This window comes from Hippopotamus amphibius, chromosome 7 (assembly GCF_030028045.1).
Source record: "Hippopotamus amphibius kiboko isolate mHipAmp2 chromosome 7, mHipAmp2.hap2, whole genome shotgun sequence".
NCBI lineage: Eukaryota > Metazoa > Chordata > Mammalia > Artiodactyla > Hippopotamidae > Hippopotamus > Hippopotamus amphibius.
Genome location: NC_080192.1, coordinates 6,409,917 through 6,428,470, shown reverse-complemented (window position 1 = coordinate 6,428,470; position 18,554 = coordinate 6,409,917). Strand labels below are relative to the sequence as shown.

Here is an 18,554-nt window from a genome sequence, read left to right as displayed (position 1 = left end):
CTCACACGCAAGCAATCTGGACAGAGCCCGCTCCCAAACACACAAACGGGGATTTAACCTTCCCCGTTTCCCAACGTCAAAAAACCCAGCTAAGTCACAGACATCAAAGTGGAGTCTGTGACAACTCAGAGTAAGTCTTACATAGAGCATTTCCAGTCACATTTAACCCAAATACAGTTCAGTGCTGCCCCCTAGGTTCTGTGAGTTAAATGACAATGAGGAAGAACTAGCAATTTCAAATTATCTGGGCTTATGGTATAAAGTCCTCTTAGCAAACTGTGAGCATGAATAGCAAGAAATCACACTGACTGAGGACATACTATGCGCCAGGCACTGTTTGATGCACTTTAATGAGCACTGACTAAATGAGTCCCCTAACAACCTCATAAAGTAAGTAGTATTACCTTCTTCATTAGGCAGCTTGTAGTAATTAACTCAAGCTAAAACAGATACACATGGGACTTCCCTGGTGGCCCAGTGGTTAAGAATCTGCCTGCCAATGCGGGGGGCATGGGTTCGATCCCTGGTCCAGGAAGATCCCACATGCCACAAAGCCCGTGCACCACAACTACTGAAGCCTGCGTACCTAGAGCCTGTGCTTTGCAACAAGAGAAGCCACCGCACTAAGCCCTCACACCCCAATGAAGAGTAGTCCCCACTTACCACAACTAGAGAAAGCCCATGTGCAGCAACGAAGACCCAACACAGCCAAAAAATAAATAAAATAAAATTTCCCCATTTAAAAACAAAAAACAGACACAGAAAATAAGAGAAAACACTGAACAAATAAAATAAACACGCATACAAAACAGGAATCCAAGTTGCCCTTCCTTTCTTTTGTCCTTACGATCCTCTATACCCAGTCACGGGCACTTTCCAGACGGCCATGTGTCCCTTCTGTTTTGAACACAAATGAAAACCTCCCAAGACCCTTAAGAATCTACTTAAAACAAGTCACTGGTCTGGCCTCCTGGCTTCCAGGTTTTTCCCGTTCCTTCTGTACTGGATGTCACCACCAAACACACTTTCCAGAACATACCCCTTCTTCACGGCACTCCCCTCGGATGTGATGAGAAACTGCCAGCCTGACTTCAGGGTAGCCCACAGCATCATCCAATGTCCCCAGTCCAGGCAGGATCCCAGGACCACCGTCTGGATTCCTTCTTCGTTCTCTTAGGCTCTTCCTTCTCACCCCACCCCCACCCCCTGTGCCAAGTATGACTCTGAACTCCTTCAAGATCCAGGCTCAATACCTCTGGAGGTACCACCATACTCACAACCTTCCATCATACAATTAGAATCTGGTCGCCAAGCCCAATGGGGCTTCACATTATAAATACTTCTTTCATTACTGAGATACAATTCACATACCATAAAATTCACCTTTTTAAAGTACACAATTAAGTTTAGCATACTCACAAGGCCATGCCACCATCACCACTAACTAATTCCAGAACGTTTTTATCGCCCCCAAAAGAAACCCCTACCTGTTAGCAGTCACGCCCCGTTCTCTCCCCTGCCCCCAGCCCCTGGCAACCACTAGCCTGCTTTCTGTCTCTGGATTTGCCTAATTTGGACATTCCATATCTAAGGAATCACACAATATGTGGTCTTTTGTGGCCAGTTTCTCTATTAGCACACATTTTTGAAGACTTATCCATGCTGTAGCATGTGTTAGTCCTTTATTCCTTTTTATGGCTAAATACTATTCCATTGTATGGACACACACATTTTGTTTATCCATTCACTAGGAGATGGACATTTGGGTTGTGTCTACTTTGGCTATAGGGATTATTGCTGCTGTGAACACATGTACAAGTTTTTGTGTGGCTACGTGGGCATATATTTTAATTTCTCTGAGAATATATGAGGAGTGGAATTGCTGGGTCACATGGTAACTCTGCCACCAGCGAAGCACGGGGCTCCAGTTCCCCTATATTTTCGCCAACACTTGCTGTCTGTCTTCTTGATGACAGCTCCCCTGAGTGACGTGGCAGCTCCCTGTGACTTTAACTTGCATTTCCCTGATGACTAATGATGCTGAGCGTCTTTCCTGCCTAAGTACCCCCGACACACCTCTGTCCCTTCTCATTGACCGCATCCCAATCCTGCCCGCACGACTTCAACCAGAAATGGCAACTGCCCTCCCTCACCACTGGTCTCTCTCCTTTTAATCTACACATCCGTGCGGTATTAGTTTCAATAAAACTAAATTTTGCATTATCCTCCTCACACGCATATATAAAAATAAATGGTACTTGGAAAGCAAATCTCGGAGTTAACTAATAGCTTTAGTCACTAGAAACATATAAATACGACCCAATCAAACTCACATTGATTCTTCCTTAGGTGTCGGCCTGGACAGAAGGTCTTCCTGTTCCTTCATTTTATCTACAGCTTGGGCTTGTTTTTCAATTTCATTAAAGCATGTATTCGTCAGTTTCTGGGCTCCCAAACTTCCTTTTTTGGCCCCAAGCTAGAAGATACAGTATAAGATTACATTCTACCCAAACTGTTGGAAAACGTTTGCAACAACAGCTAACATTTATTGAGGGTTATTACTTAGTCCTCACGACTCTATGAAGCCAGTATCATCACCATCCCCGGGTGATGGATGAGGACCTGAAACCCCTGCCCGTTAAGTGACTCGACCGAGATCACACAGCTGGCAAGTGATGAGGTCAGGATTCAAGCCCCACACCTGCCTCCAGAGCCGGGGCTCTGAAAGGAATCACGGCATTTCAACACTCAACGGATGACAACCCTCCCAGCCTCACCAGACGGCACTGCTTTTAGAAACATAAACATGACAGAAACTCCAGGGAGCCTCTGTTGATTTTTTTCAGAATTTTGTCACTGACAGAGAAATGTTACACTCATTCTAGGAAATCTTCACTACGTAAACCATCACTCTATTAAACAAAACAAACTTTTTTATCAAAGCCACATTCACCATAATATGGCTCAAATAATGGAAGTAAAAATGACAAAGGTGGCTTTCCTGAGTGTATAAGCCATTTTAGAGCTAAACTACCAGATATTTTATACCTGATACTCACCCCTCTTTTAGCTTGAGTTGGTTTCTTTTTTATGATAGAGGAAACCTCTGTCAAAAAATAAGAAGTAGAAAGTCAGACCAATGGAAATATGTAATTTTCCTATTTTTAGTGTATTTTTTAAAAATTCTAAGATACTGTATTTTATTATTTAAGAGACTATAACATTTTCCATACTACTTTGTCATCCAGAAGACTCAAGTATTCGAGTATATTTTAGAAAAACAGAGCTTCAACAAAACAGAGTCCTCAGTATTTCCATGTAGTGTCCAAACTCAGCACATGTTTTGGGGGACACTGCACTGAAGAGAAATAAAGAGCCTGAGTTTGCCCCCTTCACCACCTTCTTCAGGAGCATTTCATACGTATATTAGAACACACTCTCCTATTAATCTCTACTCTTCAAAAACTTTCAACATTGTTTTAAAATAGAAAGTTAGCCAGGCATTATGTATCAACTAAACAGTCAGGGAAGTGCTTTTCCACACTGATTTATGTACAGATTTTATCATATTAACCAATAAGAAATATAAAACTATTTTGGTAGCATTACATTCTAAATTGCACAAAAATATATGATGCTGTTAGATAAAGTTTCTTAAAAATTGTTTTCTGGGTAAAGTTTAATCATAGGTTATATATTCTGTTTTTAGCATCATGTTTAAGAGACCTAGTAAGAATAAAATCTTATTTTTTTCTCACAAAGGTGAGAATGTGCTTTAATAAGAAAAGATAGCATAAAACCACAAACAACAAAGATTAAAATGTTTAGTTCTAATGAGAGAATAACATCATTACATTTCAAGTGTAAAAAAGACATCCAGGGAAATTCTCCTTTTCACCACTTTATTCTAGATTTGTACTGCGGTAGTCATATACTCAGCTCTCAATCTCCTACAAGCCTATCAACACATGATGAAAATACCTGGAACATTTCTAATAGGTTAGTTATTTTTCACCAAAGCAGTTGCTTTCCAATTAATGCAGTGTAATATGCACTAATTTCAGATTATATTTCCCTGATAATGAAAAATTAGAGATTAAGTTCAATAAAATCAGAAAGAGAAGAAAATGCTAAGAGTTCCTGAGTAGCTGGGAGTGACGTGCTGCTCTGACCTCTGCTTATGCTGGGACATAGACCAGTGAATCAAAAGCATCAAGAGCAACCTTCGCCGGGAACACCAGCTGCCGTATTCACAGTCATCGAGCTGGCCCAAACACACAACATTTTTACTTAAATAAATCTCATTACATTGTAAGTTCTAGGCAGAATATAAAGACAGGATTCATTTTTTTCTTAATTAATCTCACTCTCTAAATCAGAATATAGGGTAACACATACCACCTAAAGCAGCCTTTGTTGGTACATTAAGACCTTCCACACTTGGTCCTTGTTCTGGTCCACCTGAAAGTTGAAAATACTGATATTAATGCAGAAAACAGACTCCTCAAAAGTGCTTTTGAATATATAATACATTCGACTTGCTCCGTAATACAAATCTTATCCAGTTCTGTCAATGATTGTCTTTTCTTTTCAGTTCCATATTCTATTTTATCATTTTAAGAATTTTAATTTAAAGTCCATTAAAACAGAAGTGTATTTCGTATACAGTTGCTTTGAAAAATAAAAATGTTAGTGGTCTCCCTAATTAATGTCATGTGGAATTCTACCTTATGGTCTGGTGTTTTAAAGTAAATGGTTCTGAGCTACCTAGTACATACCTGGACTATACACCAAATATATGTTAACATTTGGAAATTCTAATAGCAATTATATCAATGATAGAAACCTAAATCTTCAGCTGCCAAGAAATCCTCTCTGTTTTCTAGTTGATCTAAAAAATGATCGTGGTTAGGAATTCTATTGTTTTTATTTTAAAAATATTTTATTTTAATTTTGTTACTTTAAAATGGATAAACAAAATGTAGTATAACCACGCAATGGAACATTATTTGACCATAAAAAGAAATGAAATACTGACATGCTACAACATGGATGAAACCTGAAAAAATTATGCTGAGCACAAGAAGCCAGTCACAGAAGACCACACAGTATATGGTCCCATACATGTGAAATGCCCAGAAGAGGCAGATGCTTAGAGACAGAAAGCAGACTAGTGGTTGCCAGGTGCTGGGGCGAGGGGAGAATGGAGAGTGACTGCTAGTGGGTAGGGGTTTCTTTCTGGGCTGCTGAAAATGTTCTGAAATTAGAGAGTACTGATGGTAGCATGACCCTGCGAATACACTAAAAACCACTGAATTGTATACTTTAAAAGGGTGAATTTTATGATGCGCAAATTATATCTCAATAAAGCTCTTTTTAAAAAAATAGTCCCAACAGTGGTTTAGAAGAAACTCACATATTTTATTTTTATACATATTTTAAAAGGTAAACTCTAGTTAAGGCATTTAAATGCGCAAAGCAAGATGAGCGAGAGCAATGACAACTTGTAGAAAAAGAACTGACTCTACGTTTATTGATTACTTACTACGGGCCAGGAACTGCTCTGGGCACTGGAGAAACAGCAGTGAATGAGAACAAAGAAGCAGAGTGTTGCAGGCCCTATGGTTTTTTTTTTTTTTAATATTTCTTTATTATTTATTTTTATTTGGTTGCACCTGGTCTTAGTTGTGGCATGCATGTGGGATCTAGTTCCCTGACCAGGGATTGAGCCTGGGGCCCCTGCTTTGGGAGCGCAGAGTCTTAACCACTATGCCACCTGGGAAGTCCCCAGGCCCCCTATTCTATGTGCTAAGATTCTTTTGTTCTCTCCTTTTCATTGTGTAATCCTTACATTTACGTGGGACTGTACCTTGTCACTTGATGCTAACAAATGATATTCTGGGTTAAGCCTTGAGGTGATAAGGCTCCCTAACTAACCACAACTTAAGAAAAATTGTAGATGGAGAAGAGAGAGGGAAGTGTTGTTGCAGGTGCAAAAGGAGAGGCACTCTAAACAATAAAACCTTTGAGGAGAAATTTTTCAGCTAAGACTGCAGCTTCTAAGAGATTTCCAAAAAAAAAAAAAAAAATCTTGTTCTGCATTCTGTTACCTTAGTTTTCTGTTAGTAAAACAAACACATCTGAACTTCAGAGGTTACTAGACCTCCCATGGCAGGTAACCTTCAATCTCAGAAGGTGTTTTAGGCTAATAAGTTGTAATAGTAAGACTATTCAAATTATCATCCGTACTTCCAGAAGGTACAAGCCCACCTTTTCTCTATGTCGGAATTATTTTTTCTCTTCTCTCCTTACAGATAATGACAGACTGATCAACAGCTAGGTAGATTCTTTCTTAAGATAAGGAATCTATCCTAAGAGGCTCTTAAGAAAGAATCTCTCCCTGGAGGAGCTCGCAGCCCAGAGGAGGGACACACAGTGGACACACAAGCATACAGACGCGATGATTCCCAGGACTGAGATGTGCTGCACTAAGAGGAAAACAACACACACAAGTGGGTTGTGGCTGGGAGCGCTCGGTGGCGGCCTCTCCGACGACTTCGAGCTGAGGCTCCAAGAAGAGGCAGGCACATGACGGCCAGAGGTGAACTTCCATTCCAAGCAAGTCAGAAAGCAAACAGGAAAGAACCAAAGGGCCCATGTGGCTGTGGTGCAGTGTCAGTCTAAGAAATCAAAAAGCTGAAGTCCCTTAGAGATGTGTCAGTGCCTTCTTTGCAGGCATTCATTGCATATGAATTGCAAGTGTTCATCATTTGTCTTTAAAGCACTTCTTCAGAACAGAAGTGTTACATTTCTGGTAGGTGGATTTATTAACAAGGCTTGAATATGCACAGAAGGGTGTCCCCATTCCAGGGTGACAGAAAAGCCCCACCCACATTTCTTCTAGTACCCTCATATTTTCATGTTTTATAGCTAAATCTTAAATCCACCTGAATTTAGTTTTCTGTAAAGATTAAAGAAGCAATTCTGCTTTGTTTTATTATTTTTTTCAAAATGTTAGATACTTGTCCCAGCTTTGTTCACTGTTCCCCAGGATGCGAGATGTCCATGCCCTGACTCACCGACAGGCCTACTCCTAGACCAGCAGCATGAAAGACAGGCCTCCCCAAACCTGTTGTTGGATGGAATCTCGGACACTCCCACCCTATACCTGTAATTCAATACAAACCAGGTGACTCCTTTTCTTCGCAACGCGCTCCCTGAATCCACTCTCATGCAGAGCTGAATGACTCTCTCTTTTAGGACCCTTTACTTGGTAAATGCCATTTTTTCTCTAACCTTCCAACAAAATCCCTGCCCGAAGCTTTCTCAGGACCATCACCCGATCTTGACACTTGTGACTGTTTAGTCTTTCCTGTTACACTAAGTTCCTTAAAGCAGTTCCAGACTCAACTCCTGCAAGCCGGCACCTCCGAGGGCTCCACCCTCCAGTTCACTGCTTGGTCCTCAAATGTTACATTTTTGTTGTTAATTTACAGGAACATTCTGGCACAAAAAATCGCTCAATTGTAAAACAGAAAATGTTGATGTCTTGATCCATGTTATATCATATAAGTGATTTTTTTTAATGTAAGCAACTGATGTAAGCATATTTACAATAAATATAATCCTATAATAAAGTCACCAAATGTGAATCATCAGATATTAGCTACTGACAGAATAGTTTTCTAAACTGAAATCTTGTTTCCTGATTATAAAAGTAACATATACTCATTAAAAAAGTTCACTTACTTTGAAACTGTATCAAGTTGAAAGTAAAAACCCTCAGTAATTTCATTCTCCACTGAACAATTTGGTGTTAACTGTGTGTGTGATTTTGGTTCTGTTTTTTATAAAAATGAGATCATATTCCATGTTCAGTAATCATTTCTCCCCACTTTATAATCAACCATGGGCATCCTTCCCCATTAAATTCATGGGTCTCATTTTCTAGCAGCTCCATAGATGCCAGTGAAGCACAGGACAGCACTACCTTCACTGTTTGCTCGGGGAGTGTCCGTGTTCCCTGGTGTTAAAGAAGACGGTTCCGGTTGCACTGACGCCCAGCCGGTGCCACCACCCACCTGAAGCAAGGGGAGAAAAGTCATTACCAGCAAAGCAAGAAAAGTCACAACAAACAAATAACAGGAGAAAAACCTAGTAATTAGTCACCGTCCTACCTGCATTAATGGGAAGGAAGGATAATATTAGAACATATCTGAGACTTCCCTGGTGGCACAGTGGCTGGGAGTCCACCTGCCGGTACGAGGGACACAGGTTCCATCCCTGGTCCAGGAAGATCCCACATACCGCGGAGCGGCTGGGCCCATGCACCACAACTACTGAGCCCATCTCTGCAACTACTGAAGCTCATGCACCTGGAGCCTGTGCTCCACAACAAGAGAAGCCACTGCACTGAGAAGCCCGAGCACCACAACGAAAAGTAGCCCCTGCCTGCCGAAACTAGAGAAAGCCTGCGTGCAGCAACGAAGACCCAATGCAGCAAAAGCATAATAAATAAATAAATAAATAAATATTAACAAAAAACCCCACAACATATCTGTTCTTAAGTCTCTGCTTCCATGCTCAAATTCCTTATTTTTCCCTCCTTTTTAAATAAATATTTTATTATGCAATAATTTCAGACTTACACAAAAGTTGCAAAGATAATAGTTTCTATAGACTCTTCACCCAGCTTCCATTAATGTTAAAATACGCAGGAAGCTTCCCTGGTGGTGCAGTGGTTAAGAATCCACCTGCCAATGCAGGGAACTCAGGTTTGATCCCTGGGCCGGGAAGATCCCACATGCCATGGAGCAACTAAGCCCCTGCACCACAAATACTGAGCCTGTGCACCGCAACAACTGAAGCCTGCGTGCCTACAGCCCGTGCTCCACAACAAGAGAAGCCACCACAACGAGAAACTGGCACACCACAACGAAGAGTAGCCCCCGGGCGCCACAACAAGAAAAAGCCCATGCACAGCAAGAAAGATCCAATGCAGCCAAAAACAAAATAAATAAATAAATAAATAAATAATAACGTGAATCTTCAAAAAATAAATAAATAAAACTTATTCAACAATTGTTGGTCATTGTCTAAAATAAATAAACAAATAAATAAATAAATAAATAACCCAGGGGACACTTGTCAAAACTAAGAATCATTACTGATATGTTGTTCGCTAAACTCCAGACTTTATTTGGATTTCACCAATTTCCCCACCAACGTCTCTTTTCTGTTCCAGGACCCACCCAGAATCCCACACTGCATTTGTCATGTCTCCTCAGTCTCTCTGCTTTGTAACAGTTTCTCAGTCTTTCCCTGTTTTTTGGGACCTTGAAACCTTTTTATTTTTGTTTTTTGGCCATACCACGTGGCATGCGGGATCTTAGTTCCCCAACCAGGGATAGAACATGCGCCCCCTGCAGTGGAAGCTCGGAGTCTTAACCACTGGACCACCAGGGAAGTCCCCAGGACCTTGAAACTTTTGAAGCGTACTGATCAGGTATTTTGTAGAATGCCCCTCACTTTGGGCTTGTCTGATATTTTCCTGTGATTAGACTAGGTCTTGGAGAAGAACAGCAGAGAGGTGAAGTGGCCCCCTCACTGCCTCGTGTCAAACACGACTGAGAGCTGGTGATGCCAACATTATTCACTTGGTCAGGGTGGCACCTGCCAGTCTTTCCCTCTGTAAGGTTACTGGTTTCCCCTTTCCATCCTCTAGTCCTGGGGAGCGAACCACTAAGTCCAGCCCACATGCAAGGGGAGGGGGCTTAAGCCCCACCTCCTGAAGGGTGGAGAAGTACATGCATGATTTGGAATTTTCTGTAAGGAAGACTGTCCCTTCCCTCCATTTATTTATGTAATCATCCATTTATATCTGCATGGACTCATGGACGTTTATTTATTCTTTGCATTACAGGCCAATACTATCATTATTTATTTTGTTGTTCAAATTGTCCCAGCTCTGACCACTGGGACCTCTTTCAGGCTGTTTCCCAAGTCCTTCAGACATGTCCTCCTTCAACCTCGCTGCCCGGCTTCCTCGCACTTCCTGACTTCCAGCACCACAAGGCGCCCCAGGCTCATCTGCCCCAGGAGCCCCAGGCCTAGAACTGGCCATCTTGCCAAAGGTAGCCCTTGGTGCCTTTTATTGGAGAATGAACAGTGTTTAGAAACCAAGGTGTGCGTGCTGGGTGTGCCTGTTGCCCTGGGGTGTCACTGTCTCTAGGCCTCTCAGTGGACAGAGCTAGGTCATATGTGTACTAACCTATGTGTACACGCATATCTATAGTTGGTTCTCCATCACGTGCGTGTGTGTGTGTGCATGTGTGTATATACATAGAGAGAGAGAGAGAGATACACACTAAAATAAACATGAATTTATACTAATATCTCCAACTCTAATCTACACCAAACTGTTCATATCTTTCCTCTTTTTAGCCCACCAATTCTATTCCTAACATATCTTTCTTTCTTCTTTTTTTTTTAACAAAACTTTAATGTATTTATTGGCTGTGTTGGCTCTTAGTTACGGTGTGGCTCTTCGTTGCACTGCATGGGCTTCTCTCTAGTTGCAGCACACAGGCTCCACGTGGGCTCTGTAGTTGCGGCAGGCCGGCTCAGTTGCCCTGTGGCATGTGGGACCTTAGTTCCCCAACCAGGGATGGAACTGGAACCAGCATCCTCTGCATGGCAAGATGGAGTCTTAACCACTGGGAAGCCCCCATTCCTAACATTCCTCAGCTACTAATCACGGATATTCTGTATCTAGTTCTATTTTAAACAATAGCAACAGATCGCAAGAGAACACAGTATCTTTTCTTTTGTTTTCTGTTCCGATCTTTCCTGATAACTATTTCTGATAACTATTCCTTCTGTCAATGATAACATGTACATAGTGTGCAAATTACAATAGCAGAAAAAAGAAAATCAAAGTTTAGCAATTATACAACTTTCCATAATTTTTACTTGAAAAGTAGTTAAATAAGGCTTGAGCAGCAGTTAAGCCAACAGCACCCCCTCCCCATAGGGACTGGAGGGGGCAGGGCAGCTAACAGAACATCTGAGTCTCTAAGCCAGGGGTTGCACACGTTTCCTTAAAGGACAAGTTAGGAGATACTTTAGGCTTTGCCGGTCGTATGTCCCTGATCTAAGCGATTTGGGGAAAAGTCCACAGAAGGACCGTGGATCGTTGTTACTGCTCTTATCGGACTACAAAGATGAGGCTAAGGAAACGGCACTTGTTGAAGGCTTCCTTTGCACTAGGTACCAATTACTTCTATCTGTGTGAACTCATTTCATTCTCACAATAGTCTTGAGATATGTTCTATGTACCCAGCTAAAGAGGGGCAATGAGACTGAAACCCCTTTTAAAATCTGGGTTTAAAAAAAAAAAAACTCTTCATTCTTTGTCAGTTCCAAAACTCTGAATTGCACTGGGGCGACCCCTAGTAAGACGTCCTCAGCCTCCTGTGAAGCTGGGTATATGGCACAGGACTGAATTCTAGCAGCAGGAGACAAGCAGCAGTGACGTGCACGACCTCTAGATTGTAAAAGGACGGGGCACCTGCTTTCCTGGATGTCTGTCCTCCTCCCATTGGCTGGGAAAGGTCATGAACTGGAGCAGCCACTCCGGCCTCTGAGGTGGGAGCCACACGATGGGAAGAGCAAAATCCACACCCTGGTCAACCCTGGATGGCCCTGGACGGCCTGCCCCTGCGCTGCTGGTGGGAAATTAACTTCTACCTTAAGTCACTGTACTTCAGGGTTGTTTGTTACAGCAGCTTAGCCTGTATCCTAACTGAAACAGCTTAAATATATTCCCCTTATAACTTTATAACTTTGTGTCTGAGAAGCACACATGAAAATGTGTAACACATACCTCAGGAGAAGCGTGAGAGGCAAAAAAGTCTTCCTCCTTTGGTGGAGGGGATGAAGGAGGAACCACACAGCTATCGAGCCACAGCTGGAACAAAAACACATACACCACTCAGCGTTTCATCTACTCTAAAGGTTTATTCGATACTCCCCACTCCCTTTCTAGAGGCCTGTCTGCTAAAGAGTCGTACTTTCCAATATTATGAAGTCAGGGCCCCGAGCACATTTTAGTAACGCATCGATCCAGTAACTTCTGCTGCCAAACCCCGCGGGAGACAAACGCCAGCTCCCCAAGCCATTTCTAAAAAGGAAAGATCCAGGACCTTCCGTCTAAGGGCAGCTTCCAAAGTACAGTCAATCCCCATCGCTTGTGGATTCCATGTCCATGAATTCACCTACTCACTACAATTGACTTATGACCCCAAACCTGCCGTCCTGTGTGGGCATGGGCAGAGCAGCAGAGAATTTGTTGCCCGAGGTGCACATTCCCAGCTGAAGCTGAACAAGGAGATGTTCTGCTTCCTTGTTTCGGCATCTGCTGTAAACACAGGTCCTTTTTACGGGCTATTTACTGACACGCTTTCCACTTCTTTGCACGTTTTGTTGGTGGATCCATTGTTTATCATGGCCCCAAGCACAGTGCTGAAGTGTCACCTCGCCTTCCTAAGCACATTCAGCTTCAGCCCCAGTGCCCTTGGCCGCAAGCTCAGCATCAATGAGTCAACAGTATACACTAAAGAAGGTGTCTTTAAACAGAAACACAGGTAAAATACGGTTAGTGCTCAGTGGCTGACAAAAGTGATGCTGTAGGACTCTTGTGGAGTGTTTGCAGCAAGCTCATGCAGCAGGACCGTGAATAATGAGGACCCACCACACGCTGTTTCCCTGTAAGAGAGTCCGGCTAGAAGGTTTTACTATCTGGGGTAAAAACTACTTTTTCTACTGAAACAAATGTTCGTCTGAAAGAGAACCGCTCCACCGCCCCCCAACCCACTGTGCTTACGTCAGTGCCGTGCTTCCGGGTTGCCTGGGAGGCCAACGCCTTGATTCTCTCCCTATAGAGCTGGGCAGCGCGACTGTTGTACTTGGCATTGCTGTCGTTGGTGTCACATCCGTGTTGATGGAAAAAGGAAGACTGCAGAGGAAAGTACACGGCTTAACAGCAATGCTGCATTAAATCTAACATGGTCATCAAACATGTTACTGTACGCTATCAATGATTATTTTGAAAATACTAGTGAAAACCAAAATAATTTAAACCATGAAAAATTTTTATAAAATTTTTCCTTGTGAAAGGGGTAATACCTTCCACAGATGTAACGTTAATATCCTTTTTTTTAAAATAAATTTATTTATTTTATTGGCTGTGTTGGGCCTTTTTTGCTGTGCACGGGCTTTCTTTTTAGTTGCGGTGAGTGGGGGCTACTCGTCGTTGTGGTGCGCAGGCTCCTCGTCGTTGTGGTGCGCAGGCTCCTCATTGCCGTGGCTTCTCTTGTTGCGGAGCACGGGCTCTAGATACGTGGGCTTCGGTAGTTTCAGCACATGCGCTCAACAGTTGTGGCTCACAGGCTCTAAAGCATAGGCTCAATAGTTGTGGCACACGGGCTTAGTTGCTCCATGGCATGTGGGATCTTCCTGGAGCAGGGATCGAACCTGTGTCCCCTGCATTGGCAGGCAGATTCTCAACCACTGCACCACCTAGGAAGCCCGTAACGTTAATATTCTGGTAAAAGTGGACATGAGACTAGCCTCACATGACAAAATAACTGGCCCTTCACTGCCCTGCTAAACCACCTCCATCATCCTGAATGTGATCTGGGGGGACACCTTCCACTCAGGACTACTTGTAACTTGAGGAATCTAGTTTAGATTCCACTAAATTGGAATGTTTTTTCTTTTTTCTTTATATCCATATTGAGATGATTTTTTTGGCTGCACTGTGCAGCTTGTGGGGTCTCAGTTCCCCAGCCAGGCAGAAACCCGAGCCACCGCAGTGAAAGCCCGGAATCCTAACCACTAGGCCACCAGAGGACTCCCTACATTGTAATTTCTGACAAACAAGTCAGGAGCCACGCTACCCTTCTCCTTGTTGAGCACTATTTCTTCATCAGCAGAGACCACAGCAGAGGCAAGGTGATGAAACCGATATTTAGACAATTAGAGGACACTGCTTTCAACCACCTCTGAAGGATCTATGTACAGAAGTGAATTGCAGTATGCATATCTTTTTTTTTTAATTGAAAAATCTTTATTTAAATATTGGCTGCATCAGGTGTTGGTTGCAGCATATGGGATCTTCCTTGAGAGTTTTCTCTTCTCTAGTTGAGGCGCATGGGCTCAGCTGCCCCATGGCATGTGGGATCTTAGTTCCCTGACTAGGGATTGAACCCGTGTCTCCTGCATTGCAGGACGGATTCTTTACCACTTGACCACCAGGGAAGTCCCCAGTATTCACATCTTAATTCAAGCAGTTGTGTGAGGGACCTCTTATTAACTCACCGGGATGAATAACGGTACTGAGCACCCACATGTACCAGGTCTCATCTGGTTCTCTGTGGGCAACATCCCATCAAACCCTCGTGCCCACACTCTCAGACAGCCGAGGAAGCCTTAGCAGAGAAGCTCAAAACTTGCCCGATGTCGCACAGACAAGCAAGGGGCAGAGCTCAGATCCAAGCAGGATGGTTCTAATTCCACTGCCTGAGCGGAAGGACCACTGACTGACCTGTCCCACCCTGTCCCCCCACCTCTGCTGGCTGAGCTCAGGAGGACTCTGCAACCTTAGGAAGGTTTAGAAATAAGGACAGATACCATCAAGCCCACAGTATTAAGTTGAGGACAAGTTTGTGGACATAATGAAAGTGGGTACGGGTTTCTAATAACATGCTTGAAATACTTAAGGTGTGCATTCTCCACAGGGGTAACAACTGTTTCTCGGAAAGTGGAAAAAAAACCAAAACAACTTAGTCATTACAAATGTTTGTAGCCTTCCAAAGGTCTCCCCTACCTGACGAAATCATATTCCTTAGTATTTATTTGTTTGTTTGTTTTTTTGTTTTGTTTTTTTGGCACACGGGCTTAGTTGCTCCATGGCATGTGGGACCTTCCTGGAGCAGGGATCGAACCTATGTCTCCTGCATTGGCAGGCGGATTCTTAACCACTGCGCCACCTAGGAAGCCCTTCCTTAGTATTTAATTTCTCTCACTAGGGAAAACTAAATCCAATTTAGATTTAAAATAAACTAATCGATTAATTCAATTTTTCTGCTTAGGGAACAATATTGGAAAAAGGTTGAGACACATTGATCCAAGGGAATCTGGGTATTTTGAAAACTACTATTTTAGATTTACTGTTTTAATTTTAAGTATTTAATTGATGCTAGACATAATTTTTATTTGAAATGTAGACAAATTTGATTTCTAACACTTTGTGCAATGGTATGTCTAAAGGAATTCTGTTTATTCTATATCATTTTGGCATACCATTATAAACATATAATGATATTTTATATAAAGGGTGATTCTGCTGGCTAGATTTGTAAGGCCTGCCAGTTTAGTATTTTAGAAATCAGACATATTGAATTTGAAAATGAAGTTTAAAATCTGTGAGGATCCTTAGCTAGGTTTGTAAATGGGGTTAAGGAAATTTGCTCTTCTAATATTATAAATTAATTGAACACTTAAAAAGTTATTTTTTACACAGAAATTACTAAGTTTATAAATTGATACATGATATTCATATACTGTATTTGAAGATTTGGAAAACAGATTTTTTAATTTGCAGATTTAATAAATTAAATAAAATTCAGACAAAAGTCACCCTCAGATATTAAAGAACTGTATTATCATAAAAAAGTCTCCCAATTCCTGTATGTCATCACTTTCTGTTTTAATTCTCTTTAAAGCACTTATCACCACCTGTCACTTACTTGTTTATTTACTTCTTTACTTGCTCTCTGTCTCTCCCTGCAAGGGAGGGGTCGTCTTTGTCTTGTTCATCACTGTATTTTAGCCCAGAGCTTCGTGTTTATTAGGTTTTTAATAGATTTTTGGATAAACAAGTGAGCTGTGTTGTCCAGCTCCTAAGCCCACCATGTCTTTCCGCAGTCTGCCAGTGCCCCCCAAACTCTTACATACAAACACTGAACTTCTTTACTAGTACAACACATATTTATACAAGAAGAAAACGACATGTCTGAGGTGAACTTACTGCGTTAGCATTTCCTCCAACTTGCATGCATCGCAACTGAAACCATGACCAGTTAGAATCCAACTCTGTAGATCTAAATGAAAAAAATATTCTTAAATATTAATAACGTTTTTCCCCAGAATCAAGCCACTAAACTTTTGAGGATAAGCTTTCCTCGATCTTCAGGACCCTGAAGAACTCTAAGTCTGTGTTAACAGCAGTACATGCTTCCAAGAGGCTAGGGCTCCAGGGTGCACAGTAGTTAGTACAAGCTGCTCCTGGCCCCTCTCACCCTTCCTAGAAGCCAAGCCTCTGAAAACAGGTGCACTGTTTGGATTTTTTTCAGGTCGTCTATTGATTCATCTAGTTTGACCCCTAACAGGAGCCTGGAGGATCCTCACGTCTTATCAAAAAGCAGGAGGGACCTACCCAACATCACCACCATCAGGGAGGAGAGAAAACTCAGGTTTTAATGCTGCTGAAGTGAAAACTGCAAGTGCCTCCTACCCCAAGCACACCTTATGCCCTACTTATCTGTAATCTAAGATCAAATCAGAGCAAGGTAAAGGCAATAACTGTAGTCCCTAACAAAAAAAATTCACGAAGTGATCACCGTAAAGCAAGATACGACAGTGTGACAATATTAGAAATCTTTCTATTGAAACCATAGACACGACAAAAAGAAAGGCTATCCCATATTCAACACTAGCTTGTCCCTCACTAACTGGAAAGGAATGTGGACATTTAAAAATGGGTATAGGTTGAACACCCTTTACAAAATGGGCAAAGTAGAAAGAAAAGAAGCTTCAGATTCACATACGCACAAAAAAATGTCCATTTATGATGCCTTTCCTGTTTCTCTTATTTCTCTGCCTATTGGTATCATTTAACTTTTGTAAATGTTAGGATGTTATTTTGAAGCCAATAGCTACCTTAAGATTAACAATAATACTAATACATATTATTATTACATATACATAGGACAAATTGATTTCATGGTAATATATAAAAAGTAAAAATCAAACCATATTTTATAAGAAACAGATTTCTTATAAAGACAAAAAAAAAACCAAACACCAACACACCTCTTTTTAGAATCTGATTATGAAGCACGGTGATTAAATTACATATCTTGTTCTGAAATCCTTTCCCTTAAAGATCTTGCTTAGTCACCACATTTTCATGACTCCTCCCAGGTTGAGTGAGGTGCCATCCCCAGCCCCCGCCTTGGTCACAGGGTGGCAGTTAACAGCACAGTCTCTGGAGACAGCCTAAAAATACAAATCTCAACTCCACCATTACGAGCTGTATGGCTTTGGAGAAATTACTTCATCTCTCTGCACCTTACTTTCCTCATCTGTAAAGCAGGGATAATTACAGTATTATCTATTTTGCTCCTATAAAAATTAAATACGCTAATATCTGAAAGGTGCTCAGCTCATGGTAAAAACCATATGGCTAAAATTCTCATTACTACCATCACAACCATCATCACCACCACCACCATCATCATCACCACCACCACCATCATCATCACCATCACCACCATCGTTATCATCATCATGGTGACTGTCACACTGTGTTATAAGCAGCAAGCTCCAGAGGACAGGAATGTCTCCCATTTTCCTCTCAACTCCTGGCACAGGCACATAATACGTACCTGAATATGACTTTAAACATTCTTAAATGTCCTAAAATTGAGGATATAAGTACTCAGATTGCTAATATGCCTTACAACTTTTTTTAAATTACTTTTTATTGGAGTATAGTTTCTTTACAATGTTCTGTTAGTATCTGCTGTACAGCAAAGTGAATCAGATATGTGTATACATATATCCCCTCTTTTTTGGATTTCCTTTCCATTTAGGTCACCACAGAGCATTGAGTAGAGTTCCCTGAGCTATACAGTAGGTTCTCATTAGTAGGTTCTCATTAGTTGTCTATTTTATACACAGTATCAACAGTGTATATGTGTCAATCCCAATCTCCCAATTCATCACACCCCTTCCTTTCCCCCCTTGGTGTCCATACATTTGTTCTCACATCTGTGTCTCTAGTTCTGCTTTGCAAATAAGATCACCTATACCATTTTTCTAGATTCCACATATATGCGTTAATATACGATATTTGTTTTTCTCTTTCTGATTTACTTCACTCTGTATGACAGTCTCTAGGTCCATCTACATCTCTACAAATGAACCAATTTCATTCCTTTTTACGGCTGAGTAATATTCCAATGTATATATGTACCACATCCTCTTTATCTATTCCTCTGTTGATGAACATGTAGGTTGCTTCCATATCCTGACTACTGTAAATAGTGCTGCAATGAACATTAGGGTGCATGTGTCTTTTTGAATTACAGTTTTTTCAGGGTATATGCTCAGTAGTGGGACTTCTGGGTCATACGGTAATTCTATTTTTAGTTTTTTAAGGAACCTCTATACTGTTCTCCATAGTGGCTGTATCTGCCTTACAACTTTTA

General features: G+C 41.6%; 1 protein-coding gene across 1 annotated transcript in view; it reads right to left on the bottom strand.

Annotated features, from left to right (window-relative positions):
- ARFGAP3 (ADP ribosylation factor GTPase activating protein 3) overlaps positions 1–18,554 on the bottom strand; it is a 59,351-nt gene that overhangs the window by 27,797 nt on the left and 13,000 nt on the right. The window contains exons 3-9 of the mRNA XM_057742294.1: positions 16,091–16,163; positions 12,884–13,015; positions 11,885–11,968; positions 7,991–8,081; positions 4,399–4,461; positions 3,060–3,106; positions 2,334–2,476 (exon numbers count right to left, since the gene is read on the bottom strand). Of these exons, the coding sequence (XP_057598277.1) occupies positions 2,334–2,476; positions 3,060–3,106; positions 4,399–4,461; positions 7,991–8,081; positions 11,885–11,968; positions 12,884–13,015; positions 16,091–16,163 (633 nt within the window). The remainder of the gene's footprint in view (positions 1–2,333; positions 2,477–3,059; positions 3,107–4,398; positions 4,462–7,990; positions 8,082–11,884; positions 11,969–12,883; positions 13,016–16,090; positions 16,164–18,554) is intronic.